The sequence below is a fragment of the Amia ocellicauda genome, chromosome 2, assembly GCF_036373705.1.
Source record: "Amia ocellicauda isolate fAmiCal2 chromosome 2, fAmiCal2.hap1, whole genome shotgun sequence".
In the NCBI taxonomy this organism is placed as follows: domain Eukaryota; kingdom Metazoa; phylum Chordata; class Actinopteri; order Amiiformes; family Amiidae; genus Amia; species Amia ocellicauda.
The window spans coordinates 50925066-50938429 of NC_089851.1; the positions used below are offsets into that span (position 1 = coordinate 50925066).

The 13364-nt window shown below is 41.3% G+C and overlaps 1 protein-coding gene across 1 annotated transcript in view; it reads left to right on the plus strand.

Moving 5' to 3' along the window:
• The window catches only part of LOC136711466 (epidermal growth factor receptor), an 87051-nt gene extending 74191 nt beyond the window's left edge, over window positions 1-12860 (plus strand). The window contains exons 17-28 of the mRNA XM_066687763.1: window positions 580-721; window positions 1057-1179; window positions 1779-1877; window positions 2658-2843; window positions 4671-4826; window positions 4933-5008; window positions 7600-7746; window positions 7865-7962; window positions 8094-8261; window positions 9725-9766; window positions 10110-10203; window positions 10507-12860. Of these exons, the coding sequence (XP_066543860.1) occupies window positions 580-721; window positions 1057-1179; window positions 1779-1877; window positions 2658-2843; window positions 4671-4826; window positions 4933-5008; window positions 7600-7746; window positions 7865-7962; window positions 8094-8261; window positions 9725-9766; window positions 10110-10203; window positions 10507-10859 (1684 nt within the window). The 3' untranslated portion in view covers window positions 10860-12860. The remainder of the gene's footprint in view (window positions 1-579; window positions 722-1056; window positions 1180-1778; window positions 1878-2657; window positions 2844-4670; window positions 4827-4932; window positions 5009-7599; window positions 7747-7864; window positions 7963-8093; window positions 8262-9724; window positions 9767-10109; window positions 10204-10506) is intronic.
• The last annotated feature ends 504 nt before the right edge of the window (window positions 12861-13364 follow it).

Below are 13364 nucleotides of genomic sequence, written 5' to 3' on the forward strand. Positions count from 1 at the left end.
TCTCATATTTTAATTGACATTTGTTGATTTGACTGTACCATATATACCATGGCTTAATACAACATCTATGAAGATTATCTGTTTCCACCATTCACTTTCTGGAATGTTTAGATGGTTCTGAACACTTTTATATATTCAGAAAGTGTAATGTAATTCTTGGATTGGGTATACCCATCTGCATTAACAATTTATTAACAGGTACAGCACAGTGAATACTATCAATAGGTAACATGTTTATTGTGAGCACCATGGGAGGTTGAGTAAGATTGTATCTGCACTTCCTACGTAAGAATCTAAAAATCTAATTTTAGACCTGGCCAGTTTTCAATAAGAGTTTCCACACTGCAGGTGAGCGATGTCGCTTTAAGAACAATTTCCATCGCTTAGATAGAAAATACAGTTGTACATATTTGTTTATTTGTTTATTTTGTTTTTTGTTTTTTAAAATACAGCACTTGGCAATATATGTATATGTATGTGTATGTGTATGTATACAGACTCACATATTATGTACTGATTCATAATGAAAACTGTTTAATGGCAAAGTGAAGTTATCCAAATGTCGTGTTTGCTTTCCAGCTCTCGCCTGTCCTCAATAGCTGCTGGTGTGGTTGGTGGTCTGCTGGTCTTTGTCATCATTGCCCTGGGCATATTCATCTTCACACGCAGGCGCTACATCAAGAGAAAGAGGACGCTTCGCAGGCTGCTGCAGGAAAGAGAGGTGTGTGCAGCCCGTGATTCTGAATTGCATCCAGAACATTCTAGTTACACTAGACACTGCCGAACTCTGAACGGAGATGTATACTTTGGTCTATCTCAGGTAAAGCAAATAGATACTGTAGAGTTCTTGTAAAGTGATCATGAAATCGTTCTCTATGAACAACCATCGTAGTTCTTGCCTTTTTAAATTTGTAATTGATGTGCTGAACTCATGGGATGAAGCAGATATTTCACCGCCACCACCTATAGATGCCACAGAGATGTCTCAGTGCGGGTGAGATCCTTGTGTTGGTCTTTCTAGATGCATCTGTAAACTCCCTGTGTTTCTCCTTGTAGCTGGTTGAGCCTCTGACCCCTAGTGGTGAGGCCCCAAACCAGGCCCTGCTACGCATCCTGAAAGAGACCGAGTTTAAGAAGATCAAGGTCCTGGGCTCGGGGGCATTTGGCACCGTCTATAAGGTAAACACTCACAGGAGTGCAGGACATGATGATTATAGATGAAAAACTCCCATGAACTCCCTGTTTCAAGTTACTGCCTTTTTACCTCACTACAACATTAGCCCATTTTCAAGGTCATTCTTTTTTTTGTAAGAAGTCACATAAAGAAATACTTGTATATTCAAAATATGTGGGATATATTTGACTTTTTTTTTAATTAACCTCACCATAGAATTTCAACCTTTAAAATAAATATGGATTATAACTAAAATATTTTTCACATACCTCCCATATATTTTTAATATAGGAAAAAGAGGACAATTTCTACCTTATTTTTTAAAAAAAAAAATATATATATATATATATATATATATATATATATATATATATATATATATATATATATATATATGTGTATATATTTGTTCTGTATGGTTAAAGCTTTGGCCATAGATCAGTAAAAGTTATTGTTTTAGCTGTTCAGATTTCCATACTTGAGTGACTGGACTTTCATAACAAAAGATACACACAAGCTACTGCATAATCCCACCACTTGTCTCTAGCAGCAAGTCTGTTACCTGCAGTAGAAACGTGTGTTTTCATGAGTGTTCCTCTGACAGGGCCTATGGATCCCTGAAGGAGAGGATGTGAAGATTCCTGTTGCCATTAAAGTCTTGAGAGAAGCAACATCTCCAAAAGCCAACAAAGAGATCTTGGATGTAAGATTTTTTTTTTTTTCCCCAAACAGAAGATATAAGCAAAAGCACAACACTGCACTTTCAATTTTGTTCAACTAAATACTTTAAGATTTTGTTTATGAAGGGAGGACAGAGTTGTGTCTTCTGTTTGATACAGCCTTTACCTTATGAATGTTTTACCCTTTTATATGTTATCAAGTGTGCATATAAGTTACTTGTGGTGTCTGTGTTATCTAGACTTCAGTTGTTTGACATAGATACACAGTGCAGCCTGTGTTGGTCTGTTGGATATCCACTGCACACTCAGGGGAATATGGCGCCACAGAAAGCTGAGCTTTGAGGTCACGGAGTCCTGCAGGAGATGATTAAATCCCTGTCTACAGGAGAAATGCACAATATACAAAAATGTAGACTGTACAGGAAAACATCAGAGTTTGAAGCTTACCAGCGCTTTCACCGTCTCCAAAGTCACAGGAAGCTGTGTTCTTGATTGTGATGCCACTGTGTGCATCTCATAACCACAAATTCAGTATCTGTGGTTTCAACAGCAAGACAATTTCAACACATTTCTGTAAGTCAAGTACAGGGATGTTCCAGTGCACACTCTTCTTCCTAATTGACCGAGACATTTGACACCATGATTACTTCACATTGAACGATGATATTTAGAGAGAGCTTTTTGTGTGGGAACAGAAAACAGGCACTATGGACAGGGGAATAAACACCTTGTGTTTTTTGTGTTTAGTTTAGTTTAATTATAGCGATTTGAAATAAAGGTTCTCTTCTAATTTCCTGATGCAGGAAGCATATGTGATGGCCAGTGTTGACAACCCTCATGTGTGCCGCCTGTTGGGAATCTGCCTGACCTCTACAGTTCAGCTGATCACCCAACTCATGCCCTATGGCTGCCTTCTAGACTACGTCAAAGAAAACAAGGACAACATTGGCTCCCAATACCTCCTTAACTGGTGTGTCCAGATAGCCAAGGTAATTAACACATGGTTACATCAATAACTAATACATCCAGATTCTGTCTTTGTCTAATGCATCAATCTTTAGAGTAATCACCAAAACAGAACCATCAGCAGTGCCTACTGCGTGAAGCAAGGAGGAGACATCTGGGGCACAATGAACTGGATATTGGACTTTGTTGTGGAGACTGGCTTGGGCTGGCTCACATTCTTTATCAGCATGAAGAGTGCTTAGCATGGTCAGTCCTGTTCTTGGAGCCCCTGACTCAAAGGTAGATCATCTGACAGTCAAATCAGATGGCTGATATTTAATTATGTAAGAATGTTTCTACGCTGTGTCTTTGCTAAGTAAAGCAGACGGCCAAGGACAAAAGTACCCACCTTCTTCTTTGTTCCTGTTAGCCGGAAAGTAAAGGAGGATTTTTATTGTTATTTTTGCAGCGCTTCACACTTTTCAGTCTTGTCTGCTTTGACCTTGCCTTAGGCTATTCTCAGCAGATATGAATGATACAAGCTTCAAAGGGATTAGAGATTGATTATACAATACATTGTACATAAAAAGATGAGCTGCTTTATCCCCTTAGTGCTCCTGGCTTGATTTTTTAAGAGATGCATACACTGATATCTATTGTCTTTCTAGAGGCTTTCACCTCTTGTTAAAATGAAGGTTGTGTAAAGTTCGTTGTCATGTATTAACAGAAATGTGTGTGTTGATTTGAAAAGCTCTGAGGGTATTTTATTTGTAGAAAGCAAATATTTGGCAAATATTCCAGAAAATTGCTATATGTTACAAAACAAAAGTTAATGAATTCCTCCCCAGGAATTTTATATTTTATTTTTTCATTCCGCAGATCACTTGTTTAAGACCGATAGGTACCCATATAATGCACTTAAATACAATAACATGTAACAATGAAAACTACAAGAAAATAAAGTTGGTTTGTGGATCTAGAGAATTAGAGATGTTAGAACTGTCCAATGTACTGTATTCATCTTCAGTCTTGAGTAAATGAACCTGAGAGAGTTAATATTTAAGTCAGGGAGCAGAATTGATTTCACTGGGACAAAAAGCCAGCAGGACACTGTGAAGTAATGAAAGAAGGCAGTGAAGTCAGGAAGTGACTTGGTTAAGGAATGTCTTAGATGACAACTGCCAAGTTAAACAAGTGTGTGCAGAGCAAAAGAGTTTGTTCATACCAATAGACTCATGGACATTTCCCGTTACAGAGAACAGAGATAGAGATGTGATAAAGATTTGGGGTAAAATGCTGTTAAAGTTAAATGCTGTTGATTTTAGAAGCATTGTGCACCAATTGTATTTATTCTGTAGTGGGCTAGGTTTAGGTAGGCTTAATCATTCTTATCTGCTGCACAACGTGTAGACTTTTATGGCTGGCCTCCAGCTAAGTATGACATAATTAACTTATAGTATTTACATAACTTGAAGTACAGTTCAGTACAGTGGTACAGTATTTTTTTATTAAATGTGCTAAGGGTGTGTCTTACATACTCTGCTGTTCAAATAATAGTTCAACAATAAATGTACTGACAACATCTCTCTTTATAACTACTTCTTGATCAAGGTCAACCATTTGCTCAAATCTGCTAAAACACTCTGAACTACAGAAATGTGTATGTAGTTTAAACTAAAAGCAACAAAACCAATCAAATTACAGTATTTCCCATGGCCAGGTCCAGTGTGTCTCAGGATATCCCTGGATCCGGCAAACTGCTAAGCATTTCTTCCTAAAGCTTCACATGGTATTATTTTTCTCCTCCTGCTTTTCTTCCTGCATTGTCCCACAGTGGTCCAGTTTAATAGAGCTGTGTTGGTCCTTTGCAGGGGATGAGCTATTTGGAGGAGAGACACCTGGTTCACCGTGACCTGGCAGCCCGGAACGTCCTGGTGAAGACCCCTCAACATGTCAAGATTACAGACTTCGGCCTGGCCAAGCTCCTCAATGCAGACGAAAAGGAATACCATGCTGATGGAGGGAAGGTACCTGAAAGCTTCTCACAAAACTCACTGTAGTTCAGAATTTCAAACAGGCATAGTGACAGAGAAATGCTTTAAAAGTTCTTTACATTTGGTCCTTTGTTACTAGGTGCCAATCAAATGGATGGCATTGGAATCAATTCTGCATAGAATCTATACACACCAGAGCGATGTCTGGAGCTACGGTAAGTCAATGGCAAATTCAGTATGTCACTGTCGCATGTCGGAGGCGCAGGGATCATGTTATTTGTAGGTTCCAATTAGAATAATTCAGAACACTTCTCAAAAAGCCTGGATTACAGGTGGGAAGTATATCTCCAGTTCACGCTTACAAGGGATAAAGAGCACTCAACACTTGTAAGACATAAAATACTTTTCTGTGAAGCCTTGACTTGGACTTGGAGAGTAATTCTTTGCAGAGGCAGGCCTCGTGGCTCCGCTTCTGCATCTACTTGCAATAACAAGCCCCTTACTGTATATCTGCAAAGCTCCCAGAGGTAATCACAGCCTTTCTTTTACTGGAAAATAGATTACCAGACTGTGGCTGAAGAAATAGATCCTTCTTTTTCTCAAACAGTCTGCTCTTTAAGTAACCTGTGAGTGCCTAGGCAGATGTTTCCAGCCCCGTACAGCAGCAGGCGGTGGTTCCTGCGAATGAGGGCCTAACAATCAGATAGAGCAGTTGTTGGTTCTCTTTGGTTGATACATTCCCTGGTGTACAATAATATCCAGGGGAGATCCCCAGAGCTGCTGTGAGGCTGTCACTTTTCCATGTTTACAGTGTCCATTTTAGGACATCCTCACGCATCGGTCGACCTCGAGTCAAGTTTCAAGCATCACCCACTCAAGTCTCCGGTATCAGGATCATTACTCACCCCTCCCTCAGTCAATCATCATTGCTCCTCCTCAGCCTCAGTGCTCCGACATCACGCCTCCTCCTCAGGCATCGGGCATCAGGCATCGGACATTATATCTCCTTCTCACGCCTCACTTCTTTTTTTTTTTTTTTTTTTTTTCTTTGTTTGTTTGTTTTTATATTACGAAATCACACATAAGGAGCAGGTCTTATTGGTGCGGGTGGGTCACTGCACTGTAGTGTGGGAGACCCGCATTAAAATCCTGCTGTAGGAATCTTTGATACAATACATAGTTTTTTACCTTTCTTAATTAACACAAACAAATGTGATTTACTTTCAATATACTTATATTTGCCACCTGGACATAATGAGTCAAGTTTAAATTATATTTAACATAATTATCATCCGGTTGCATTTACGTAATAATAGAAGGGTGAACAAGTCTCAGTTTAACCATCAGTACTGACACAAATTTTGATTTAAAATATAGCAATACATAACAGTAAAGGTTTTCAAATTCCTAGGATGAATGAGCAATTACTGGAAATCTAAGACTATCTTTGAAAGACAAATAGTAACTGTGCAAAGAAATTTTGTAATAAAAACGCACGCAGTAGTGTAGAAGGGGGGGGTATACACGTATACATATGTTGACATATAACATTATTTCTGTTAAATGAGCAATTACTATTTGTCTTGGATTTCCATCCCCTATTCTTCAAAATATTTGAAGGAATAATCAATACAGTAATTTAAACAGATCACAAGGTTGTTACATAAACACAGCACATTTAATTGTCGTAAAGATTCGTTTCTATTAATTAAGAAAGGTAAAAACCATTGTATTGTATCAAAGATTCCTAAAGTAGGATTTGAACGCGGGTCTCCCACACAACAGTGCAGTGACCCACCTGCATCACTAAGACCTGTTCCTTATTTAAGTGAAGATTGATTGGCTCAGTGGGTGATGTGTAATTTCGTAACATAAAAACAAGCAAACAAAGACAAAAAAAAAACAGCAGTGAGGTGTGAGGAGGAGAAGTGATCCTTGATACCTGATGCACGATGCCCGATGCCAGATGCCTGAGGAGGAGGTCGGAGTACTGAGGCTGAGGATAAGGAGGTGTGAGGAGGAGCAAATGGCGATTGACTGAGGGAGGGGTGAGTAATGATCCTGATACTGGAGACTTGAGTGGGTGATGTTTGATACTTGACTCAAGGACGACCGATGCATGAGGATGTCCTAAAATGGACACCGTACATGTTGCGATTGCACAGATAATAGGTTTCTACCTACTTGGTGAATAATGGGGGAAAGTATTCGTTGTGGTAGCTGAAATATCAGATCAAAACAAATCTCCTGGGAGAAAGTTTAATAAGATGTAAGAGTGTCACAATGAAAAGCTGTATATTAAAATAAATAAATAAATAAACACTTCACTCTTCTTAATCCCAGACTGAGGATCATGGGTAAGTAAAAGTCACAAATTATCTGGAATGGAAAACACATGGGCCAACTTAATTAACTGATATCTCTTCTGGGCAGTATTTGCATGCTTTTTTATACAGAAAGTGTTGTATTATATTAAATCATGTCAGAAAGAATATCGTTCTGCCCTATACCCTTTTTTTTGTTTGGAACTGTTAACAGACCCTTTTATAAAATTACTCATTCACTTCTCGGCTTTCCGGAATAACGGCCGAAGCGCACACACTCAGAGCACATTTTATATTATCATATTATTCACCATGCCATTGTCACAACACAATCCTATGTCATTTGAGAAGTTTCTTGTTGGCTATAACTTGTTCTTTTTGGTTATTTTATGAATAATTTAAAAGACTTATCACGTTTATGTGATCCGGGGCAGATGTTCTGAGTTTCACCAGTTTTTCCTAAATCCTGATGATCTTCACAGGTGTGACAGTCTGGGAGCTGATGACATTTGGATCGAAGCCGTACGATGGGATTCCTGCCAGTGAGATCGCAGGGGTGCTGGAGAAAGGGGAGCGACTCCCCCAGCCGCCAATCTGCACCATAGACGTCTACATGATCATGGTCAAGTGTAGGTGCTCATCATGTTTAAGGCGTCCGTGTGTGGCATTTTCAGTTACAATGAACTGTTTTTCCAGCTGAATTGACATTGAAGCGTTAACTCTCTATCCTTGATGTGTCTCAATCAGGCTGGATGATTGATGCAGACAGCAGACCCCGCTTCCGGGAGCTTATTGCCGAGTTCTCAAAAATGGCTCGAGATCCCTCTCGCTATCTTGTCATTCAGGTAAAAAAAAAACACAGCATGGATTCTTCCTAAAGCAAACCTTCAGCATAGAATATCCTTGCTCTTATCTTGTTTTTCATTCCTCTATCTATGAGAGAATGTGGACACTGAGCCGCCCTTCTGTTGAACAGGGAGATGAGCGGATGCACTTGCCAAGCCCGACGGACTCCAAGTTCTACCGAACGTTGATCGACGGAGACGACATGGTGGATGTGGTGGATGCGGAAGAGTACCTGGTTCCCTACCAAGGCTTCTTTCACAGCCCTAGCACTTCCCGCACACAGCTTCTCCACTCCATGGTAAGGAAATTAACCGCTCATGTGGGGCTAGAAAGGGAGGATTACAAAATGCTAGTTTTGTTTCTGATGCAATCTTGGCTTAGCGACATTATAACCACCTCTCTGTGAAAGTCTTTTTCTCCGAACACCCTCTCATATATAACTATGAACACCAGGTGTACAGTCCTTTGCGCTTTCAACACCAACACAGAGCTGTGTACATTTGCTTAACATCTATCTTCATCACCCAATAATCAGAATCATTGTTTGTCACTTTTTGCGTTCTCTCCTTTGCTGAGGCTATGCAAACTTTGGTATCAGAATGATAATTAAACATCAGTCAAGATGCGAACATTACAGATTAATAGAACATCTGTTATTTAATACTTTATCATGAACCCTCCGTATCTGCTTCCTAGTTCCTGATGTAATCAGCAGGGTGCTGGAAGGCTGTGTTTGTGTGCAGATGTAACAGAGGCTCATGCAGCCCTGCACCAGGGTTGTGTGTGTAAATCAGAGGTTTGCTGGAGAGGCAGTACTGTGTTTTGGCTCTCTCCTACTTGGCTGATGAGCAGCTTCTTTGCCAAGGAGACAAGGCTGGAGAATCGCGATGTAGGCAGGCATGGGGGAAATGAGGTGAAGGGAAAGTACATTAGGTTTTAAACATGACTGAAAGAGGATATCTGGACTTGTGTTTACCTGGCTGCCAAACAGCTGAGAGACTTGCCTGTGGGCGGTGAGCCCTCTTCCTGAGTGTCGGTGTCTGAACGGTTACTAACTGGACTCCAGAGACAACCCCAAACTCTTTTCCATGTTGCAAGGAAAATACAGCTCTGCGTGTGTCAGAGATTAAAGCAAATACCACTGGTTGTCATAGGACCTGCCATAGAATATTTATTGTAGCTTTTTTGTTAATTGTTAATACAGTCCATCATTTTAGCATGCTTCCTGCAGTGGCAATAAGCCGTAATAAGCCATTTCCTTCATCATTCAGTCGTTGAATGAGCAAGAACAACCCAAGATTTCTAAGAGCATTTAAATAAATTGAGTATTAAAATTAGCAGCCTTGACTAATACAACATATCTGGCAACTCAGCAGGCTAGTCCTTATACAGAAGCCTGATATTACTTCATATGCGTACAGAGCTTTTCCGTTCTATCTAAACGTTATTCCCTTTTTATTGTGCAACTACTTACCTCCTCACTGCAGTGCGTTGTTATTCACAATATGACTAGAATACACAGACTCAAAACTCCACCACAATTGACAGAAATATACATTTTGAGCAGCAGATGGCAGTAGAGTATAATATATATTTTGCAGGACTTTTTTCAAATAGGAAGTAGTGGGGCATCAAAGGGCTCAGCAGGATAAGCGTCTGACATATCTCTTTAGTCAAGTCAGTAGAGAATGAAGCTTCTCACTGCAGTATCTGTTAGATGAAGCCTAATGTTAGTTTTCCTGTGTCTTTGTTATGTTGCAGAGCAATACTAGCTCCATGGGGACCTGCAGCAACAGAAATGGGGTAAGTGGTACTAATTTCAGGACTCTCTCTCGTGCTTGAACAATTCCCTGATCATGCTTTACCCCTTACTCAGTGCCGAGCATGGCAAGCTGCCCAGCAGGCCGGCGCCTCCCAGTGCCACGGCCTGAGAGCCCCACCATGGAGCCGCTGACACAGAGCTACAGACTCCGAGCTCTGTGGTGGAGCAGCAGTGGCATTCATGTGGGGAAGAGATTATTTCCATTTGATTGATCAACTGTTAAAACACATTAGAATAAACCCCCTATTACATCAATATGTTATTAATATGTAGTGCAAGTTGGTTTGTTTGTAAACCCTACCTACGTGTTTGTGTCCTGCTCAGGTGGGACATCCGATGAGGGAAGACAGCTTAATCCTGCGCTACATCACAGACCCCACAGATGGGACTTTGGAGAAGGACTTCCAGCCTGCACCAGGCAAGACCCTCTGCATGGCCACACTCCACCCATAGCAAAGCATATAAAGTGTTTCATATCAAAGCTGGATTGAGCTAATATTTGCAGCCTTTACCAATATAGTATACATTATTATAGTGACTAACAGAGACTAGTTAGATTATGTCCTCTTACCCCATAATGTGGGGGCAAAGTACTCTTCAAACAATGATAAATATGACTTTATTGTGTCACAATATTTGTTTTTTGGTTACTGATTTTCACCATACATCTGTCACTTAGTCGTAATATATTCCTTTTTAATACTGTGATTGCATCTTGCAGAGTACATGAACCAAATCGGGAGCACAGTATCGGATGTGATGAACCCTGTGTACCAGGACCCCCCCCGTCGCAGAGAGGCAGCCAGTGCTCCGGACTCAGACTCTCAGTACTTGAACTCCTTCTGCAGCCCTGCGGACGACCCAGAGTACCTCAACACCAGCCAGCCAGGCCTGCCTCGGCCCCGGTTTGACAATCCGCGTTACTGCGACCAAAAATTCAGCCAGCACACCAGCCTGGACAATCCTGACTACCAGCAGGACTTCTTTCCTATCAAGTCAAAGTCCAACGGATACTTTCCAGCGGCCGAGAACACAGAGTACTTGGGTCTGGCAGCACAAGCTGAGGTTCACTAGTCACCACTTTATTGAAAATGCAGAGTCCTGCTCCTCAGGGCTCTCTGAGCTGCGGCCCTGACATTGTGGTATTGCTAATGAAACTGGCAAGAGAATGAAAGCAGTGCCAAAAGCAGCTTTAGCTTTCTTTCCTGACTGAGCGGCATGGAGTGACATGAGGGCTGCAACACAAAACATAACAAAAAAGGAGCTTATCCTCTTTCCCTAAATGTATTCCACTACAATGTCTTAAGACCAATGCCCCCCCCTCCGCCCCCCCTCATTATTCATGGACCGAAAATAAAGAAAGCATGAAAGACTGAGATTCGTAGGAATAACAGAGCATTGCAACTCATTTTGAATCCTTCTTTAAGCCATAATTATTGGGACATTGAAGGGAGATTTCAGCATGTTAAGATTCAGACCAGGTATTTCAACAATATGAAGCATTCAGTTCCGGGAATACTCTTTTTCTCTTCAATGCTCACAGTACAGTATTGATCAGAACCCAGATGTTTGTTTTATGTTTTCATATTCATCCTGTGTGACCTGAAAAACAGGCTTCAGTTGAAGACAGGACCCTTTCTGTCACTGGAGACGTATTACCACATAATGTGAAAGTGCAGATCATGACATAAGAAGAAGCAATCGAAGGAGGCTTGTCCTGAAAATTTCCTGCCAGTGCAAGATTAAAGTTTTTGTAAAGGAAGATATGGCGGGCAACAAAGGCAAAAGGCTGCTCTTGTATTTGTCTAATGGTACAGCAACATTGTTAATTGCGTTTGTTTATTTACAGATGTTCATTTCTGTTTTTAAAGACATACAGGGTCATTTGTTTGTATTTTTTGATTTTTAGACCAAATCTATCCGAAGAGTGCAATTTGGAGCTACCACATTCCGCCCTGCAGTAACGCCGTCTCAGACATGCTTCTGGGATATTACACTGGGGCTGCCATTATAATTTATTTTGGATCTTATCTCTGAGGTTGAATGCCGTTCAGTCCAGGAAGCGCTTAAGACCTTGAGCTTTTGGTTTTTGGTGAACTGACTGGAAAGCTTGATAGAATGTGGTTTCAGAAGCCCTGTGGTGGACAAGCTTTTAAGCTGGTTGATGATAATGGTTGTGAACCGATTTTATGTGTATTTATTTATCACATACAGTGAGTGAAAAAAGTATTTGATCCCCTGCTGATTTTGTATGTTTGCCCACGACAAAGAAATGATCAGTCTATAATTTTAATGGTAGGTGTATTTTAACAGTGAGAGACAGAATAACAACAAAACAATCCAGAAAAACGCATTTCAAAAAAGTTATAAATTGATTTGCTTGTTAATGAGGGAAATACGTATTTGACCCCTTCGACTTAGTACTTGGTGGCAAAACCCTTGTTGGCAATCACAGAGGTCAGACGTTTCTTGTAGTTGGCCACCAGGTTTGCACACATCTCAGGAGGGATTTTGTCCCACTCCTCTTTGCAGATCCTCTCCAAGTCATTAAGGTTTCGAGGCTGTTTGGCAACTCGAACCTTCAGCTCCCTCCACAGATTTTCTATGGGATTAAGGTCTGGAGACTGGCTAGGCCACTCCAGGACCTTAATGTGCTTCTTCTTGAGCCACTCCTTTGTTGCCTTGGCTGTGTGTTTTGGGTCATTGTCATACCCATCCACGACCCATTTTCAATGCCCTGGCTGAGGGAAGGAGGTTCTCACCTAAGATTTGATGGTACATGGCCCCGTCCATCATCCCTTTGATGCGGTGCTGTTGTCCTGTCCCCTTAGCAGAAAAACACCACCAAAGCCTAATGTTTCCACCTCCATGTTTGACGGTGGGGATGGTGTTCTTGGGGTCATTCCTCCTCCTCCAAACACGGCGAGTTGAGTTGATGCCAAAGAGCTTGATTTTGGTCTCATCTGACCACAACACTTTCACCCAGTTCTCCTCTGAATCATTCAGATGATGGCAAACTTCAGACGGGCCTGTACATGTGCTTTCTTGAGCAGGGGGGCCTTGCGGGCGCTGCAGGATTTCAGTCCTTCACGGCATAGTGTGTTACCAATTGTTTTCTTGGTGACTATGGTCCCAGCTGCCTTGAGATCATTAACAAGATCCTCCCGTGTAGTTCTGGGCTGATTCCTCACCGTTCTCATGATCATTGAAACTCCACGAGGTGAGATCTTGCTTGGAGCCCCAGACCGAGGGAATCTTGCTTGGAGCCCCAGACCGAGGGAGACTGACAGTTATTTTGTGTTTATTCCATTTGCGAATAATCGCACCAACTGTTGTCACCTTCTCACCAAGCTGCTTGGCGATGGTCTTGTAGCCCATTCCAGCCTTGTGTAGGTCTACAATCTTGTCTCTGACATCCTTGGACAGCTCTTTGCTCTTGGCCATGGTGGAGAGTTTGGAATCTGATTGATTGATTGTTTCTGTGGACAGGTGTCTTTTATACAGGTAACGAGCTGAGATTAGGAGCACTCCCTTTAAGAGAGTGCTCCTAATCTCAGCTCGTTACCTGTATAAAAGACA